Source organism: Cucumis sativus, chromosome 1 (assembly GCF_000004075.3).
Source record: "Cucumis sativus cultivar 9930 chromosome 1, Cucumber_9930_V3, whole genome shotgun sequence".
Taxonomy (NCBI): Eukaryota; Viridiplantae; Streptophyta; class Magnoliopsida; order Cucurbitales; family Cucurbitaceae; genus Cucumis; species Cucumis sativus.
Genome location: NC_026655.2, coordinates 26,938,264 through 26,960,408, shown reverse-complemented (window position 1 = coordinate 26,960,408; position 22,145 = coordinate 26,938,264). Strand labels below are relative to the sequence as shown.

Here is a 22,145-nt window from a genome sequence, read left to right as displayed (position 1 = left end):
AAAACCCCTAGAATTTGAAGGAAAATGAAAGAAAAAATAAATTGATGGATTAAAGAAATGATTCATAACATAAACCCTAGACCCTAGATTTTTCTTTTTCTTTTTTCCTTTCTTGATATTTTGTAAGAAACTTAATCGTTTGCAATTCTTGTATCAAGATTATAGTAATCTAATATAATCTCATACAAACTACAACTTTTTTAAAAAAAATCATGAAAAAAGAACAGATATTAATCAAAATCAAACAAACAAAAATTGTAGGACGTAATTAATCAAGAAAAAGAGTCAAGACTACCAAAAGAAAGTTGGAAAATGATTAAAACAGGTAATTCTTGAATTGAAAAATAAACAAAAAATGATACAAAAATTAGAAAGTAAGTAATATTTTCAAAAGATACATATAGATATACTGATAGCAATAATAGAATAAAAAAATTAAGGAAATTGGAATTAAAAAGGAAAACGTAGTGAGTGGTAGATGAAAACCTTTGGAAACTTGAATAATTAAAGACATTAGACTGATTGGAAGAGCTAAAAGGAATCGGTCATCTTGCCGGAGAGGGTGTGTCGCCGCCGCCGCCAATGGCAGTGAGAGATTAAAATTAAATTAAGGAAACAAAGGAAAAGAGGATTCTTGAGGGTTGTTGATGTGACGATCAAGAAATGAAATGAAATTGAATATTATATTTATAGTGAGAGAGAGAGGGAGGGAGGGAGAGAGATTTGATGTGAAGGATGAAACGAGAGAGGGTTTTATAAGGCATTTTAAAAAGAAAAAGGAATAGTGCTTGAGGGAGTTACAATTTCATCAACACAAAATATATATATTGTTCAGTTTATAATAATAATTATTTACAAAATTTTAGATTCTATATCAATAATATACACTAATTATAGACATTATAAGTTCAGTAGTCATAGTACACGTCATTGCTCAATCACATTGCGTTAGATTTGGGAGAGCCATGCCTATTGTCCGCTTCTAGCCGAGTCGTGTCACCGTACCATCACATTGAATGGTCGTTGACGGTTGAGCCCCAATGTGAATCTCTCCATTATATATGTTGCTATCTGTCATCGTTGGAATTGTTGTAGGTAAGAATTTGAAAAACAAAAAACTAAATAGTTATGAAAAGTGGTCAAATTTATCATTAACTAAAATCTAGACATTTCTATTCGATATAATAATGTTTTTCAACCATATTTATCGATATACACTTGACTTGATTTTTAAAATATTTCATAATAATAGTTAAAAGTAATGAATGATATTTGGTTTGAACTAGAATTTGTTCATCAAATTGTAATTAATAAACTTAGGGTAAGGCTGACTTTGTATTTATGGATAAAAAGAAGAGACTAATATCTAAAGGATGTTTATTGTATGAATAGTTATCTTTCATTAAATATTGGAGATTGTCATGTTGATTTTTTTTATATAGCTAGACAACTTGTTATTTGTGATTTGATGCAACGATAATACATTCAAACCTATGTTGTCAATCATATTTAATGTTGAGTTAAGTATACATCAATTTACACATCGTTATTCAACTATGGTGAGTTTTGTCATTATTATCATGTGTTGTAATTAATACTCTACAAGCTTTATCCAAATCTCACACTAAAAATAAATACAAATTAAAATGTTAGAAAAATTTATTAACAAATGAAATGTAAATTTATATATATGTGTGTGTGTCTTAATCAATAATCAATGAGCTGTTCTTGGTCTAATTTTTTTGAAATCAATACTTAATTGTCCCATTTGAATGTTAGAACCCAACACAAAACTTAATACTTAATGCAGCTAGCGAGCAGAAGTAACAAATAAAAACAAGCACAAGATATGCACCTAAACATTTTCAATTAGAGAAAAAAAAAAGGGGAAAAATAAACCATAATCAATTTGTTGATGCTAAAATTTGGCCTAGGCAACAATCATAAATTTCTTTATAGAAGATGAGAATTGTGCAAAGAAGAACAATTGCATGCTAATGCTAAAGATATCATGTTCACTCTAATACGTGAGGGAGTGTTTGAAGTGCAAAATGAGTTATTATATAATTCGATTTTTGGGTTGGGTGCAAAGTATTATATGAAATGTCATTTTTTAAAAACATATAGTTCGAATTGTGTCTTCCACTCATTTATACAAACTAGTTTATTACTAGTTGGTATGAATATTGTCTTCTACAATTTTATATTTTAACATATTTTATAGAAATCGACCAGTGATTTAATTCATTCTTGTTAATTAGTTTCTTCATTTAATAAATTTAATTACAATCTTCATATATGACTATTAATAAGTAGATATAATAATTTTGCATAGAAAATAGCATAAGAAAGTGTATTTTAGAAAATATTATTATAATTAAACTAAAAGTGTATTTAGAAACTTATAAAAAGGTTTTTCAAAAATTAATTTTTATTTAAACACTTTTGATAAAAACTTTTTAAAATAAAAACACATTTTAAAGGTATTGTATATAAGTTTTGTTTGTTTGTTATATACACCAAAAATGTTTTATTGAAATTTTTCAAGATTGATTGGTGGTGACGATTACTAGATTTGGTTGTTGAAAGTTTGCTGGTAGAGTGACCGGAGGTGGTGGTCGAAGATTGGTTGACAACGATCACCAGAGATTAGCCTTAACCCTAAAAATGTTTTTATTAAAATGTCACACCCGGTTTTAGGTTTTCTTCTCTAACCTAGATCGTGATATGAAAACACCTTTGAAAACAACTTTCTCCAACTTAAACTTTTATGGAACACATATTATGAAATTAATTCTACATAAATTTTGATAGCATCTCCCCTAAAAATATGAGTTAGTCAAACCTGAAAATGAGATTTTCACTTATTTATGTATATTAAACAAACATAAGATTTCACACCACAACAAATATGTGTCACCACATACACTCATCCAAACGATTTCAGAGTTTCAAACAGAGTTAAAAATTCAAACTAGCTAGATATTACATATAACATGATTTCAATCTAACGAGGGATCTCTCAAAACACATGTTCTTAGCGTCACTCTTGCTACATATCTAACTACCCCATGATGCAATACAAAAGTTAACTATATACATATAAAAATGAAGATCTACAAATTGTTATAAGGGGTTCAATCAATGCTTGATCTTTGATCGCTACTAGCAGAGGGGGGAGGGGAGAAAACATTGAAAATGTGAGCTAAAAACTCAACGAGTGACAAGTTTTTAGAAATAGAAGTTCATAAAACATGCTAAAAATGTGTAAATATGTGACGATAATGAAATAATAATTAAAACGCCGTCATCACATAATACAATAATTCACAATTGTCAAGCCAACAAACTTGTATCCAATCCAACCATGGCAAGGAGCCTAAATATACGACAAAAAAATAGCTCACACGTGATCAAGAAACCATGCAACCAAAACTAGCTCACACATATTTAGTACCCACCACAATAGCAACCTCCATCCAATCCAACCATGCATGATAGAATACTAAATACACGATCAAGAATAGCTCACACGTAATCCATTCTCACAAGGAAACATGCGGCCAAACTGAGCTCACGCATGATTAACACCTAGCACACTAACAACATCATCCGATTCCACCATGATAACATACCAAATACACTGTCGAGAATAGATCACTCGTGATCCATGTCCACAAGAAAACACACGGTCAAACTAAGTTCATGCATACTTAGCACCTACCACGATAACAATCTTCATATCTACTCCTATGTGCAAATAGAGCCACCCACCATGGGTTAAGCTAGGCCAGAAACTATATCACAATTCTTCATTCATATTCTTACCTAGGCCTAGGTTCTTGGATTTTCGATCACGACCTCTTTCAGCCTTGGAACCCCCTGACAACTATAGGTGGCGCTACGGAAACACATTCACGTAGCTTTAGGGAAATCACCTTCTCGTTCATCATAAACATCAATTATATATTCATATTTTAAAAATCAAAGTACAATTAGAAACTTGAAACACATTTTTATAAAATTCAAGTCATACACATTCTTAAAATCATGATGATTAAACACATTGTTTAAACATAAATGAAAATGTAGTCATAACAAGTTTAAGTCATGGTAATTTCCAAGCGATATCATAAAATAACATATATATGTATAAATAAAGTTTGAAAATTAGTCACTCACAGTTAATAATTCGATCCTCCGAGATTATACGCTTTCTCCACCACAGTTTGGCTTGAAACGATGATCAATGTCCTTCAGTTTTCTTCACATATCAAGATGTCACGACTATCTCTCAAACATTTCATTTATGAAAACTCAAGCTATTTATGGTTCAATGGGTCAAATTTCTACTTTCTTTATTAAATTTATATCATTCCCCACATGCTTTAATTTAGGCTAGAAATTCACTTTTGGACCCTTATCTTCGAACTTAACTCTTAGCACCTTAAGCATCCAACTTAAGTCAATCTTAGTAGCTAGGTCTCATAGTCCCATACACTTTTATTTTAACTATGGATGATTTTTTAGGTTTAGATCCATTATATCAACATGGGCCAATTAACTTTGAATACTTCAAAGATCCCCTAACCCATTTATGTTTCAAACATGTAAAAACAACACCCAAAGACCTCCAAAGCTAGAAGAAACATTACGGGTAATGTTTAATTCAAATCAAAACTTAATGGGTATTTAAAAATCTAAAAACAAAAAAAACAAAAAACCAACTAAAACAATGAAATTAACTTACCCCTAATCTTAGATTCGAGCTGTAATGATCAGGAAAAGAGCAAGACTAATGACAATGCGACTTCGAAACAGTGAGGAGCGGTGACTGAGTGTTGGAGTAACTGGACTGCAACCAAATCCTTGAGGAACTCAGATAGAATGACACAAATCGATCCCAACAACTTCTGATCTGTATGATCTGCGAACGGTAACATGTGGTGTGGTGGTAGTTTGGTTTTCGTTGGTGTTGAAGAGAGGTTGTTGGCGACGGTGTGAAGGAGTGAGAGAGATGGCTAGCGTTGAGAAAATTCGAGAGAGGGGAGGGGACTATGTGCGCACTCGTGACGTTTCTCAAATTCTTCTTCTTCCTATTTTTTTTCTCACATAGTAAAGCAATGTCACTAAAACTTTCAGCAACACATAATAAATACATATATATAACAATTATTTAAAAGAAAAGAATGACGAAAAGGATAGAAGTGTACCATAAGTCGAGTTTGAGAAAAATTATTGACCAACCAAAGGTTATAAAAAAAATGAATAGTATCGGTCAATATCATCCCAATCCAAAAAATTTGGGTTTGGTCAAGTTGGGTTAGCCTGTTGCTTCTTGTTTTTTTTTTACTTCTCTCTAATTTATATTAACTTTTATATTATTTTTCAATATAGAACAAATTTTGATAGGTATCATGTATGTGTTGTAAATTTAAATTTCATGTCTACAAGGTTCATTCAACAGTTTACTTTTAAGTTTTTTGTTTATGTATTCAAATAATCGGGTTAGGTTAGGTCCTAACCTCTTACTTGCACAAGCCGCTATCACTCAACTTTTTTTTCTTCAATTTTTTAATTCAATATAACTCAACCCAATGTTTATGGTTTGAGTTGGGTAATCCTCTTGCCTTACCAATTTTTTTAACAACCAGTAAAGGATAAAGAGAAAATGGAAGAAACCCTAATCCATGTCTTTTTTATTTTCTTTTCATTTTTCTCTCTCTCTTTTCCCCTTTTCCTGCGTGATGATAATCTTCTGTCTCTGGCATCCATTTCATCCATTTTGAAAAAGATCCATGGTGTCCACCCAGTGAGTAACTTTGTTTCTGAGAATGAAAAGTTATCATCTCTCATCCTTCTCCCCTTTCCTCTTCTCAATTTGATTTTTGTTTTGTTATGCAGCGTGGAAGATATTCCACCTCTGTTGTTGGATGCCACCGTCGAATAACCTCCTCTTATTGGTTGGAACCACCAGGTTCGTTTTGTTTTACCCTAATATTCTAAGATTTCAACTTTTCTTTCTCTTTTTTTTTTTTTTTTTTTTTGTTTCCCCTCTTTTTTTGTGTGCTTGATAAATTAGTTTTACTTTTCCTAGGTTTTGTCATGGTGGTTTATGGGTTTTCTTGAGATTTTGGCGAAGTCTAAAGTCCTTCTGCTATTCTTCCTTTTGAGTCAAGAAATGGATGTTTTAGATTAGACATAAAAAGTTATGTTTCATTTAGATTCATATATCCACGAATGCGATATCTTCTCTATATATAAGTAGTTCAAATATATGGGGAGAGGAAATTTAATTAGTTGAATTAACTATAGAGAAATTAATAAACTTGAAATGTTTTAATTAATGTTGTGTTGAATATTATCAAATACTTTGCAGATTGAAATATTTTGTTTGTCTACAGTGGTAAGCTGTCATTAATTACAGACCATCAAAGGATGACAGTGATGAGCAAAGCTACTTGATGGTTCTATTTATGTACTTTATGGATTAGTTTAATTGGGAAACGTTTGATAAGTTGATATACAACAAGAAAGAGTAGAAATGTAGAAAAAACGGAAGAAGAAATGAAAAGAAAAACAACCAAAAAGAAAGCATCCTAAAAATGAAAAAGAAGAAAGAGAAAAGATCAGTTGAAGAATAGAGGAAGAAAAAAATATAAAAGATACATAGAAAAGTTGCAAAAAGAAGAGAACATTTAAGATCAAAAGTGGTAATTTTACACCATTATCACATAATCTTTTGGTTGGTTTAAAAAAAGTACCCATTTTTCATTTGAGCCTTTTATTTTAGAGTATCTATACGAAATTTTCAATATAATACCCTCAACGAAAAAGAATATTAGTTTGTTTAGGTCCACATTAGTACCACCTATTTTTTCATTTAGAACTATTTTTCAAAGGTAAGAGACTAATGTGTATGTTTTGAAATTTAACCTAAATCTAACCTAGATCTCAATGACAACGACAAGTGTACCTTTCTGAAGTAAAGACAAAGACTTCTTTATCGAAATTGAAAAAAAAAAAAATGTGATAAACAATGAAATCACATATCTCACCTACCATAATATCCATGTTTTTGTTTTGTTTTGTAGTCATAGCATTCATACTTTTCAACCTAATAATTACAAGAAATGACAAAAGTTTAACCCTATTTTAGATGTTATCATTTCAAGGCCATAAACTAATAACTATATAAATTTAAATATTGAGATAATATTTCTATCAATTAAACTCTTAACTATTATGATATGCAAATTAATTTGGTATCCATTAAATATAAAAAATCATTTTTCTCCCTAGATTCTTAAAAGTGATGCATGAACAATTTTTTAAAATCTATACCCTGAATCATAAACTTTTAAAAGTTATGAGTTTAAATTGTTATAATTATTATTTTTTATTTTTAGTCTATACAATTCTAACGATTAATGACTCAAAATATACTTAATTCAATAGTGATATTTATATGGTCTTCTAGAAAATTTGGTAGTCCAAGATCGATCTCCAATAAATTTGGAAGTCTCATTTAATCTTTTAGAATTTTCGAGGTGAGGATTCGATTATTTGAAAGTTCGAGATCGATCACTAATAATTTTTCTCTAAAATGTTAATGCGTTTTTTTTATGTTTCCTTAAATGATATTGGTTGTTTATATAATATTTTGTATTAATTGCTAATTGATGTAGAATTTAATATTTATTACTTGTTAAATTTCTTTTAAGACATTTAAAATTTATTTAATGTGTTGTGTGTAGCTACCTAATTTTGTCCGGCCTTATTTAAAATTATAAATAATATTTTATTCTTCATCCTAACGGAAAAACAAAATAAAAGAAAAGTGACACAAACAAAAAAAACCGAGATTTTTACAACTTCACATTCCCTATTCATTCACCTAAACCTCTAACCTTCGTAGCCACTACTTTTGTTAGTTTCATCTCTTCTTAAAAAAACAAATAAGATCATAACATATATTTTGTTTTTTCTTTCAACAAATCCCTGAGTCGTCATTTTTTTTTCAAGCTCCCTACGATACCAAAAATCCATTTCACAAAAAAAACTTTGGAAGTGTATAGTAGACTAGCTAAGGTCGCAATGATCCACGTTTCAAACAACAATAGCGCTTTTTTTTTTTTTATTTCAACATTTTTTTTACCTTTAGTTTTTTAATTATTATTCTGCTTATTTTTATATTTTTCTTTCTTTTACATTTATTTCTTTATTTTCTTGTGGGCTTTTCTTTTATATTTATATTTTTTATTATACATATTTGCATCACATTTTGTTTTTTTTAATTATACCTTTCCTTTGTTAATTTATTACTTTATTCTTTATATATCTATCTTTAATTTTTTTACTATTAGCATTATTTATTTATTTTTTCTCTTTTTATATGTTATTTAATATTATATTTTTTTCTCCATATTTGTTTATTCTCTTCTTATTTCTTCATTTATCTGGTTCTTATTGCTTTATTTTTCTTCTCAATAACTATTTCTTTATTATCTTATTTCTGCATTTTTCTTTCTCTTATAAATTAATTTTGTACGTACATTATTTCATATTTGTTTATCATTTTTTTACTTATTATTAGTTCTTACATTTGTTCTTTTTTTTCTCTAGTGATTTTGTTTTATATTTTATTTTACTTATAGATTATTGTTTATTTTACCTCTTTACTCTTGTACTGTGATGTCACCAATTTCTTCAAGATCATGAGTATAGAAAAGCTTCGGTGAGCTATGTTTTGTTATATCACCTTTAAGATAATCTCCTCTTATTTGATCTATACATGTTGTGTTGTTTTCGTAAAATGTTGTTGGAGAGAGTTTACTAGAAAAAAAACCAATGATTCTCAAATGTGTTGAGCCATCGATCTTAACCATAACTATTCTGGGCTAGTCTCATGAATTGTAAGAATTTCATCATGATTTGAGGAGGTAGTTGTTATAGTCTGTTTACTGATTGCCAAGATATAACAGTTTCTTAGATAATGTGTCTGAGATCTAGCTTTATATGGATCAGATAAATATACAGAATTTTCAAAACCGATTCAGGTTAAATTTTGATTATTTGAATAAAATAATCTCATATTAATTGTTCATTAGAGATAACAAAGTATTATGTTTAATTTCATTCCAATGCCTTTTTGTTGGAGAGAAATTGTATCTAGCTAATAAATTTACTAAAAATGGAATATCCAATCTTGTAGTATTAGTAAGATACATAAGTGACAAATTGCACTAAGATATGATACTTCTGTTCAATATGGATGTGTTTTATCCATACAAAATCTTTTCAAAACTTTTCCTATATAAGTTGATTGATGAATAAATATTCCATCCGCTAGATATTTAAATTGTAAACCAAGGTAAAATTTTATTTTTTCGAGGTCTTTCATTTCAAATTCTTTTTTAAGATATTCTATTGCCTATGAAAACTCTTCAGAAGTTCTAATTATATTTAAATCATCAACATATACAATTATAATAGCAAGTCCTGACTATGATTTCTTTATAAAAACATATGGACATATTGAATTATTTTTATATCCTTCTTTTACCAAATATTCACTCAGGCGATTGTACCACATTTGTTCTGATTGTTTCAATCCATATAATGATTTATGTAACTTTGTTGAACATAGTTTCCGGAAACTTAATTTATATGTTTTAGGTATCTTAAATCCTTCTTGGACTATCGTATAAATATCATTATCAAGAGATTCATATAAACATGTTGTGACTACAATTATAAGATGCATGTCCATATTTCAATACATAGTTAGGAAAATTAAAAATTTTAATGTGATTTCATCCACCACCCAAGAATATGTCTCTTCGTAATCAATTCCAAGTCTTTATTGTGAAAATTAATCTTGTGCAACTAGTCTTCCTTTATATCTTGTGATCTCATTACTTTCATTTCTTTTTTTCACAAATACCCATTTATATCCTACAGGTTTGACACCTTATGGTATTCGGACTATTGGTCCAAAAATCTGACATTTGGAAAGTGAATTTAAATTTACCTCAATTGCTTCTTTCCACAATAACCAATCTTTTCTCTTTCGACATTCTTCAATAGATTTTGGTTCATAGTCCTTGTTTTCGGATATAATATGAAGAACAACATTATATGCAAAAATGTTGTCAACAACTATATTAGTTTGATTCCATCTTTTTCCTATCATGACATAGTTTGTTGAGATCTCATTATTATCCTCAATTGTTTAATCTTCTTCAACATTTTTGTCAAAAGTTAGTTTTTGGATTTCTTCTAGAACATCCACATCTTTAATCCACTTATTGACTTGATTTCTTTTCCAAAGATTTTTATCTTTGGAACCAACTAGTCTACCACGCTTCTAACGTGTCCAGATTCATTAATGACAACATGATGTGTATGGATATCAATCTTTGATAGGACATTTGCAGCTAATATATGTGAGTTAGTTACTTTCTTTGTATCTACAAATGCATCTAGTAACTAATTTGCTATATTTTGCAAATGAATTATTTTATAAACTTCAAGTTCACATTGATCTGTATGAAGATCTAAATGAGACAATAATGATAAATTTCATGTAATTTCTTAATTCTTCCCTCTAATGTTGAAATTTTTGTCTCATTAAAATGACAATTAGCAAATCGTTTAGTAAATACATTGCCCATCAAGGGTTCAAGATATTCAATAATTGATGTTGATTAGAAAACCAACATATATTCCTAGCTTTTTTTGTGGACTCATCTTACTATGTTGTGGTGGAGCAATTGGAACACATACTGCACATCCAAAAATTCTCAAATGAGAAATATTTGGCTCATGGCCATATGCTAATTGTAACGGTGATGTACTTATATAAGTTATTGGCCTAATACGCACAAGTGACGTAGCATGCAAAATAACATGTCCCCATACAAATGTAAGGGAGTTTAGCTCTCATAAGCAAGGGTCTAACAATTAATTGCAAACATTATAAATGATTCTGCTAAATAATTTTGTGTATGAACAGGAGCTACACGAAACCTAAAAAGAATAAATCGAGGGAAACATGAATATTAATAAACCAAATATTAATATTTGTTTTACGGGAATATTTTTCTATATATTTGGAAATATTGTGATAATTATGTTTGTTTGGTACATTTCTACCCATAAATATCTTGAATTTAAATATGTTTCAAGAAACCCCTTACGACTATTTATTAATTTACAATTAATGTAATATTATTTAAACTTATATAATAATTAATGGTATAAAAAAAAGAGTAAATCATGGAAATCTCAAAGACATAAATTTAGTAATGTCGTTCATAATGGTATGGTAATAACATGTCCAATTTTTTTTTAAAATAACCGAACATCATACAATGTTGTAAAACTAATTCAAGATTTTAGATATCCGTAAAATAAAAGACTCTTTTTACGTTGAAAATAAAAGAGTACGAAGTAACTATTGTAGAAGCCAAAATAAATATATGACGTGAATTTTTTATAGATATATGAGATGCTTTGTTTCAAAGACTCATACATCTAATGATCCTATGAATAAACACATTATATTTATTCTCATTATGCTCTCAATTTGAAATATACATCTTTTCATAATTCACACTTCACATTCACCTTGGTTGACCTAATTATTATTCTCTCATTTTTCTTCACCTTATAGTAAACTCAAATTATTCCATCCATCTCCCTTTAATTCCCCTACTTTTCTTTTACTCTGCCTTTGTCATTTTTTATGTGGTAAAAATTCCCAATCTCTTCATCCATGGAATATGTCTAATCAATAACTTTCTTAACGTGTTTTTTTAAAAAAATTCTTTCGATTAATTATACCTTGAACAACAATATTATTTGTTATTTACACGTTCTATTGATACAGGTGCTTATACTTTTAACATCTGTAAGATCTTATTTTCGAATTTATTCTAATTAAACTTTTTAATTCTAAACCTTTAAACGTGATAGATAGGTCATATACTTTGATGTAGTAATACGTAATTAGTTTTAGTAAAAATGTTATCATCTTTTGTGTTTATCAAGGTGAATATATATGCGAGAGAGAGACAATATATAACTACTTACTACTTATCAAGTTTGACATTTTTCTAAGAAAGTTTCTCGACCATTTTTACAATATATGGATGGAAGAACTAAATATCTCTTCACTTCGAGAATGATAATACAAGCTTTATGTCACTTGAGCTATGCTTGTTTCGACAAAATCTATCGTAAGTTGAGATGCAAAAAAGCGAGTTAGAGTTCCAATTCAATTGAAATACAAAACAAAATATCTACTTATACTAAATAAAATATTAATCTACCAAATCCCAAATCTTAATTCAAATATATATATATATATATACAAAATAGCTCTATTTCAAAAACCTAATCTATCTATCTACATGTATGTAAATAAACCTATCCTATATCAAATAGCTATATTATTTTATCTAATTCAAACAACATAATTTAATAGGGTTCTTAGGACTCCTCAAGGACATTTATTTTAATTTGTTGCTAAAAGGTCAAAAAGATATAATAAGATATATTGAACCTTTTTTCTTAAATAAATAAATAAATAAGCAAATAAACTTTTTAAAAGTAAGGATATATATTTGCCACATTAAAAGATGTAACTATTTGCTAAATTAGCATGGGCATTATAGTCAAAAGATAAGGATAATATTCAAAGTTTCTAGAATGAATATCTAATATGGGACAATCTTTTTGTAGCATAATACTCTTTATAATTTTGGCATATATATCCACACATTTAATTTCCATTTACTTTACTTTTCCTTCTTATCAATTGGTAAGATTTACACGCATGTTTTTGTAAAAGGATATAATATTTACCATTCATATCTTAATATACATTTTCAACTTAAATTACACATTCAATCATAAAAATGTTAAAAATATTTTCAAAATATAATCAACTTTTAGATTCTATTTGTATCTATCATTGTCTATCTGTGATTGATATGATATTTTGCTATATCTTGTAAATACATACTTTGAAGTTTATTTACTTATATAGTATTTTTTTAATGTTTATACATTCTCGAGAAATCCTAAACTAAGTCCCTAGTGGTTTTTCGTTTGGTTTTTAAAATTATTTATTTGTTATTTATTAACATTTTCACTCTAACATTTGAAAGCATATTTATATATTATTGCAAATTATCATTATTATTTAATTGATTTTGGAAAAGCTTAACTCTAAAGGATTAAGTTTAAGATATACATATTTTTGCAAACAAGAGTTTAGTTCAACTAACACAAAAGTATATTGATGACCAAAATGTATGTGGTTCAAATCTCCGACTCCATTTGTATAAAAAAATGTTTACGCTTTATTGACATTATAAAGACTTTAAGGATAAAAAATATATTCTAACTTATATAAAATAATATTAATAGGAGAATTGTTAGTGATAGAAAAAAAAAAAACCTATTTCCCTTTACAAAATACCGCTAAAAGTTTACAATGACGGTAGCAAGTTGAATAAATTTGGCTATATTTTATAAATAGTTTCAATATCGTGTTATTTTTTAAAATGTTTTAATATAATATTCTTTAAAGTTTAAGGTTGTTAGGTTTTGATTATGTTTACAAATTTTAATTTTCTTTTTTCATTTCTAAAAATTTAAAAATTGTGAAGAAAACCACGAGGAGAATTATTATATAAATAATATATTTGAGGTAATATTTTGTTTAATTATTGATTTAGATGTTTTATTAATTATTTATTAAAGAAATATTTTTAAAAGTAGCAAAGTATTAAAACTATTTACGAGTATAACAAAATCAAACTAAATTTTATCAAATTTATTTAAAAATTTTACTATATTTTATAAGTAGTTTCAATATTTCCAATCCTTAATACTTCGTTTTACTTTTAAAATTTCATAAACAACTTTAGAGTTAAAACAAAATAAATAAATAAAACTTTTGACATCTGTTTATGTAATACTATATATTCACTATATCCACTGATCTTGAAGAACTCTACCTTGACTTAGACGGATCAGCTTCTCTTGAATGCATTTGGCCTACTACATCAAAAACACCTTTGGATGAGTTTTTTTTTATATTTTTCCATGAAAACTAAATTAAATAGATAAAGGCAACAAGATATACGTAACATTATACAATATAATTTCAGTTATACATTAAAAAATCATTGTTATTATTATTTAACCAAGTTTAATAAAATTTAAATCAAGCGTTTATGTTTAATGAATGAATTAATTTTTAGAAAAATAAAGAAATGAATAAAAGTAAATGGGAAAGTTAATATTATAATGGTAGATGGTAAGATGGATGTATATAATTGGTTATAGAAAAGAAACATACCATATAATTAATTAAAATTAAATATAATTGGAGGAAAGGGAATATTCCAATCAAAGAATAATAATAATGAAAATAAAAATGAAGGAAATGTAATTATGTATATAAAAGATATGCATTAAGGATAATTCCATCAGAAATAATAAATGCGACCTAAAATGGTGGGGACACTCTGTCTTTACAAGCCGACGAGGAGACGCGGCCCCCACACCACACCACACCCTCTCTTTCTTTTTTATATTTATTACTTTTTTTAACTTCTAATTTAATCTTAACCTTAACTCCTAAATATATCTTACTTTAATATAATCAAAATTATAAATATTATTATTATTATTATTATTAAACAATTAAATGAACCAAATAATTATTTCTTTCGTAAAACTAGAAGATTTGACACCACTTACATTCGTCATTTTTTTTTATTTTATGAAAATCCAATTTTTTAATTGGAGAATAGCTTAAATGCTTTGATTATCACATTATAACTTTGACCAAAATAGATTTGAATTTTTATTTTATAATTTCATATACAAATTCCCAATTCTATTGTAAGCAATGCTAATAATCTTACAACATACTTAAAAATAATAATTTTGATATAAAATTTCATTTTAGTCTTTATATTTGAATTTATTATGATTATATTATTTAAAAAACACGTAGAATCAAACTACATGCAAAGATAAAACATAGAATGTAAATTTGTTGTTATTATGTAAATTATTCAATAGTTTTTTTGAATGACTAAATTTAAGGATTATTGTGTTTTATAAGTGAAAAAGCATTTTTATTTTCCTATGAAAAAAAGAAGCTAACTAAAAGTAAAATTAGAGAAAAATGGTTGAAAATTGAAAGACTAAAAAGGATTAACAAAACATTTAAAAGAACAATAAATAGAAAATGAGTGAATCTTCCTTAGCACTTCCATGTGCAACTCTCAAAAGGACTCTGTCTCGGAGCTTTTTGAGTTATAAATGGAAATGAAATTATGAAACGCTCTCTCTCTCTCTCTCTCTCTCTCTCTCTGTGGAATTTGGGGGTTTCTTCTTCTTTTACCCCTTCAAAGTTCAGTCCCCACCATCGCCATTTTTCACCATTGCTCTCTCTCCTTTCACAGTCACCAAGGGACCGACTCCTCTTTTTTATCTCACATGAAAGTTGAAACCTATCCCACTTCCCACCCCCCAACTTTTTCTTATTGGATTACACTCTCCTCCCCCCTTCTCTTTCCCCCCCTTTTTTTCTTCTCTCTCAACAAATTTGCTTTCTGGGTTTCTTCCCCTCTGGATTGACTTCCAGTTTCTAGCTTCAATACCCAATTCTTATCTCTATCTCTCTTGTTCTTCAGGTTGCCTTCTTTCTTTTTAGTATTTATCTCCTTGATTGATTGTTCCTTTTCCTCCCCTTTTCTTTTCTTTGATTTATTTTAAGTGGGGTTTGGGTTTTTTTTTTTTTTTTTTTAATGATTTTGATGCTTTGTGATGGTTTATTCTTCTTATGAGTTGGTTTTGTGAGGTGGGTTTTGTTTGTAGATCTGAATTTGTTTCATTTTTGTATTGAATTTTGATTCTGGGGTTTTTTGAGGATGATCGACTGTGATGGATTCTGATGTTCTGTTTTCCTTTTTTTGGAGAGGATTTCTTCAGGTTGGAGATGAGATCTGATTGTTGGTTTTGTGATAGATTTGTTTGGAAGTGTTTGATTTAGATGTGATGTTTAATGCTCTGTTTCGTTTGTGTTTTGATTCTGAATTTAATTTTATTACTTAGTCTTGTTGTTGAACTTGATCTGTGTAAAACAGATTAAGAAGTGTTTGAAGAAATTGTCGTTTTCCCCTGTTTGATCTACTTTGTTTGATTGAACTTTTGCATGTAATAAGATTATTTTAGAAAGGAAGAGGAATTCTCATGGTGATTGGTGTGAAGAGATGGTTTGGCTTTTGCTTTCTGATTAGAAGGAATAAATCTCTTGGTGTTCTTTGTTACATGTATCGATTTGTGGTTTCGGTAGTGACTCGATTTGGGATGAATCAAACATCTCTTTTGTTTTTCTAGTAATTGATTCTGAGACTGACTGGGTTTTTGCTATGAAATTTATGTTTACAGGTGAGGAAGTATAGAGAATTTTAGTAGCTTCCATATCATATCTGATACCAGGTGAAGGCAGTAGCTGATTAGGATTTGTTTTTGGTGTAAATCTGGTTGTTGGATCTCACCCGAGTTTCGTCATCTGAGTTTAGCAAATATCTGCTGATTCATTTTTGGGGGAAATGATGATGATGTTCAACGAGATGGGATTTTGTGATGATATGGATTTCCTTTCTGCTTCAATTACGGAAGGAGATGCTGTAGCTCCACCAACTGATCCTGAAGTCGTGGTGGAAGACGATTATTCTGATGAAGAGATCGACATGGATGAGCTTGAGAGGAGGATGTGGAGGGACAAGATGCGTCTCAAACGTCTTAAAGAGCAAAGCAAGGTTAAGGAAGGGATCGATATTGTGAAGCAACGACAATCTCAAGACCAGGCTAGGAGGAAGAAGATGTCGAGGGCACATGATGGGATCTTGAAATATATGTTGAAGATTATGGAAGTCTGTAATGCTCAAGGTTTTGTATACGGAATAATTCCTGAGAAGGGAAAACCAGTAACCGGGGCATCGGATAATCTGCGAGAGTGGTGGAAAGACAAAGTCAGATTTGATAGAAACGGACCAGCTGCCATAGCCAAGTACCAGGCAGACAATGCAATTCCTGGACGAAATGATGGCTGTAATTCAATCGGTCCAACCCCTCACACCTTGCAGGAACTTCAGGATACCACCTTAGGTTCTCTTTTATCAGCTCTGATGCAGCACTGTGACCCTCCTCAAAGAAGATTTCCATTGGAGAAAGGAGTTCCTCCGCCATGGTGGCCTACTGGAGTCGAGGAATGGTGGCCTCAGCTTGGATTGCCGAAGGACCAAGGTCTTCTGCCCTACAAGAAGCCTCATGACTTGAAGAAAGCTTGGAAAGTAGGTGTTTTGACTGCAGTCATCAAGCATATGTCCCCTGATATTGCCAAGATCCGCAAGCTTGTTAGACAATCCAAGTGTTTGCAGGACAAGATGACTGCCAAGGAGAGTGCTACATGGCTTGCTATTATCAACCAAGAGGAGATCTTGGCCCGAGAGCTTTATCCTGATTCTTGCCCGCCTTTGTCTTCCGCTGGGGGCAATGGATTGTTGGTCATTAACGATTGTAGTGAATATGATGTAGAAGGTGCTGAGGAGGAACCGAGCTTTGATGTGCAAGATCGTAAACCTGATAATCACAGCTCATTCAACTTAGGGATTGACAGAATGAGAGATCGGGTGTCCCTTCGACAACCACCTTATGCAATGAAAGGAGAGGTTACTACAAACTTGGATTTTATGCGAAAGAGGAAACCAACCAGTGATTTGAACATGATGATGGATCAGAAGATCTATACATGTGAGTTCCTCCAATGTCCTTACAGCGAACTTCGTCTTGGGTTTAATGACAGGACATCCAGAGACAATCATCAGTTGACCTGCCCATATAGAACTTCTTCAGAATTCAGTGGCTCAAGTTTTCATGTCAATGAGGTCAAACCAGTTATCTTCCCTCAGTCGTTTGCCCCGCCCAAGTCAAATCCACCTCCGGTCAGCTCAGTTCCGTCATCTTTCGACCTGTCGACTTTAGGCGTTCCAGAAGATGGCCAAAAGCTGATCAGTGAGCTCATGTCGATCTACGACACCAACATCCAAGGAAACAAGAACAACTTAAACACTGGTAACAGTGCCACCACGGAGAACCAAAATCTCCCTCAATTAAAGATTCAACCTCAACAAGACGATTACTTCCGCAATCAAGGTCTAATGATCGAGGGGAACTTCTTTGATGGCTCGAATGTTTCGAGCAGCCATCAAATGTTCACAAGAGATGAAGGTCAATTCGACCGATTTAAGCCAATGAATACGCCTTTTGAAAACAACCACCATCACCACAACAACAATAACAACAACAACAACAACAACTTCCACTTGATGTTTAGCTCTCCGTTTGATTTGTCGACCTTCGACTACAAAGAAGAAGTATCTGGCGTAGCAGCCATCGACACGCTGTCGAAACAGCAGGATATTCCATTATGGTATCATTAAGTCTGTTCTCACTCCAATGCTTTATCGACGTATTCTTTCCGTCAAAAGCAGCAGCAGCAACATCAGCTGCAGCAGTGAAATTCATAGCAGTTCTTTTTACAGTTTGAGTATCTCTCTCTCTCTTATGGGGTTTGCCTTTTGCTTTTACTAGGAACCAGTCAAAGTTACCTTTTGGGGTTTGCCTAACTTGGTGCTATGTTATCTGAAAAGAAATGTTTGGTGTTACATCCTACTTGGTCATTCAAACAAATGGATGGATAATGTCATTTAGCTTGTAGAATATATCTTTAAGGTCATCATGTAATGTAAGTCTTTAAGTTTCTCCAATAGACTGATAAATAAGTGGAGAGAATCCTTTTAGTACTCTACTTACTCTGCCCTGTTGTTGATTATATATCCAAATGATTGTCTATATGAAATAACTATTTCAACAATCTTTCATTTCCTTTCTGTCATCCTCTTCATTTTAGTGGTTGCAGAGTGAAAGTTAATAGAACTTAAAGTTGTTGGAGGGTTCAATCTGTGTTGGCTTTCGTTGGAATTTCATACCCCGACAGCTAAGCGAGCGTTGGGTATAAAGATTTCTAGTTTTTTTTGTCTTGTTCTGTTTGAGAAATTAGACTTTGTTTACTCATTGTTTGCTATTAACACGCGTTTTCAATATACCTACAAACAGGTTGAAACCACATGATAAACATTACATCTAACACCAACATAGCTCATAGATCATGTCTTAAGACAAAGTTATGCCGTGGTCAACAAACACAATATGATAGAATTAAAAGAAAATGTTATATCTAACACCAATATAGCTCATATGGAAAGACGAACCTACGATCGTAGTAAACAAAGATGATAGGATTGAATTAAACAAAAACGTTACCAATCAAGATGAACGAACCGGGTTAGGGCAGTTGGATGTTAATGTGGGGTGGAGTAATGATAGCTGGTTTTGAAGCTTATCTTTTGTTAGGGGTTGGGAAAGAGACAAGACAAGTTGGAGAAAACATTAGAGAGAGAGTAATAATGGTGAGATGTAGGGCTTACTTTTGTTGTTGTTTGTTACTGTTGTTATTGTTTTGTTTGGTGGTGATGGACATGGTGGTGGTGGTGGTGGTGGTGGCTAGTGGGGACTCCTACAACTTCAAACAAACCCTCATCCTCTTCCATCCTTTCATGTCCGCGGTCAATGTTTCAAATAATTTCTCTCCACTCCTTCCTTTCTTCTCAAATTGCAATTTAGTCCCTATACTTTATGTTATTTTCAGTTTGGTCCTTGTATTTCTAAAATTTCATCTTATTTTTCGTCTTTTGGTCAAATTTCAACTCCATTATCTATTGTCTACATTTAGTCATGTTTCTATATTTTTTTCGTCGTTTATGTTTCTTAGTCAAAATTTCAAATGAAGTATCTATAGTTCAGACTAATTCTCGTTCGGTCCTTATATTTTAAAGTTTCATCGTTAGTTTCTGTTTTTTAGTCAAATTTCAAATTTGGTCCACATGGTTTATATTACTTTTAGTACGATTCATATATATTTAAAAATAATTGTTATTGTTTATGTACTTGTATCTTCGGCAACCAAACATAAGATTTTAAACTCGATTCTTTTAAGGTAAAAATTCGAATATCAAACCTACACTACATTTAAATATTATGTTTGACTATTGAAATACATTTAGGTTCACGCATGGAATTTGTATTTTGGAAGTGATAATATACATAAGCTACACGTAAGTTTAAACAAGATGTCGTGTTAAATCATTCAGGACTTTGCCATTGTTATTGCATTAAGTTTCTATGTAATATTCATCCATGGAGATATATGAAGTGAACTAAGTTCCAATAATGGAGATAATGATGAGACTTTTTGAAAGTAAAGACTTTGAAATTGAGAGAGAGGTTAAAAACTCATGCCTAAAATTGTAACTCAAACTATTGATTTCCTTTTTTGTTTGTGTATTTGTTTACTTCGATAAAGTTTACTTCCTAAATTGATATATCTTTTGGAGACCCCATTCTTAATCATATATATCTTGAAAAATGAAAAAGAAAATCTATATGTTGTGTTATTTATTCATAATTCTTAGGTTCAAAACTCAAAATACTTGAAGGTTTTTATTGACTAAAAATAGTAGTTTTAGGGGTGAAAGTATCAATTTCGGGTTGTTTCGATTAAAATTACAAGTTAATAATTACATTAGTTTAAACTTTCAACCTTTCTATAATATTTCAACTTATATCATTCATCTCGTTTGATTTAGATCAATGTTACGTGAGATTAATAAGTTCACTTCTAGGTAGGGGTTTTTTTTTCTTTTTTTTTTTAAATCGTGCATTTTATTTGTCCATTTTTTTATTCGTCATTCAAAGATGTCTAAAACTTATGTATACCAATTGATGATTAGACGATTTAAAAAAATAAATGGTCTAAACCAATTAACTTTTCACAATTTAGAAGTGTATTTATCTCCTTTATTATGATTTTGTCCTATATATATATATATATATATTACACACACAATGAAGATTAAGATCACTAATTTATACGTTAACCTAAGCATAAGCACAACTCACTGTGTTGAGATATAAACTTTTATGGATATAGTATTGATATGGATAGAAAGTAATAAGGTTGGATTAGAAAACAAAATTAGTTTGTCGTGTGTTTGTTTGATAGAAATGTGTGATGGGGTGATGAAATGGCATTGGAAGTTGGAGACAGCAATTTCAAAGGCCTTTCTTACAATAATTATAATCAATGGATTACTCACTCTCTCCCAAAAACAAAAACTATACACATTTCCTAGTGGCTCCCACCCTTCTACATCATCTCATCTTCATTACTCCCTTTTATTGTTTTTGCATTTTCTAAACCAAAATCCAAAGCTCATCCGCAAGTCCAACCCTAAGGGAATTAGGAGGCACATGTGATCATTCGATCCACAGTTGAGCTACGCTTTACAACTTTGACGGATGTAATCTTCATGACATCACCGATGTTTCGTGTGAGAGGAAGTGTATTATAAATATGATTACAATAGATGTCCATTATATTCATTATTCATCTTGTTTAGTGTATGTCCATATAGCCATGTGTTGCTCTTTCTCATCATCCAACTTCTATGTGGTGTGTCTTGAAGATGACAACCTATAGTGACCGTATAATTCACTCTATGCTTGCCAAGTTGCCTATAGATAGTGTCGTTGGTGTATTTTATAAGTCACACATATTGGTTGAAACTCGAAGATAACGGGAGAGAGTGAAGAATTTCACGAAAGTTCCAATTTCTTTAATTTCTTTCTTTATTATTTATATATTATATTGATTTATTTATTTTAATATTATACTTTTTCGATTTCCGTGTTTGTGTCTCGTTTCTACCACACCTATTTAATTTTTCTGCCTCTCATTTTAAGAAATACTCACTCTTACTCCTTTTTTTTTCAACGTGGATTAAAATGGTTGTCAATGTATTTTTCTAAAAATAAATATGCAAAGGTACACATTTAGTCATTAACATAAATATAAAAAATGTGTTGAGTAAAAGCTATGTTTTTTTTATTAAATAGATTATTAAAAAAATACGATGAAATTTAGCTCTCTC

General features: G+C 30.2%; 1 protein-coding gene and 1 long non-coding RNA gene across 3 annotated transcripts; both read left to right on the top strand.

Annotated features, from left to right (window-relative positions):
- Positions 1–5,612: 5,612 nt before the first annotated feature.
- Positions 5,613–6,738, top strand: LOC116401761. The gene is made up of 3 exons (XR_004214124.1): positions 5,613–5,812; positions 5,905–5,977; positions 6,405–6,738. It is a non-coding gene; the product is annotated as an uncharacterized LOC116401761 (long non-coding RNA).
- Positions 6,739–15,367: 8,629 nt separating this feature from the next.
- On the top strand, positions 15,368–18,977 carry LOC101206055 (protein ETHYLENE INSENSITIVE 3). Of its 2 annotated transcripts, XM_004144061.3 has the most exons (2): positions 15,368–15,722; positions 16,480–18,977. In XM_004144061.3, exon 2 carries the CDS (start codon positions 16,644–16,646, stop codon positions 18,534–18,536), a length of 1,893 nt encoding a protein of 630 aa, XP_004144109.2. In that variant the 5' UTR covers positions 15,368–15,722; positions 16,480–16,643; the 3' UTR covers positions 18,537–18,977.
- The last annotated feature ends 3,168 nt before the right edge of the window (positions 18,978–22,145 follow it).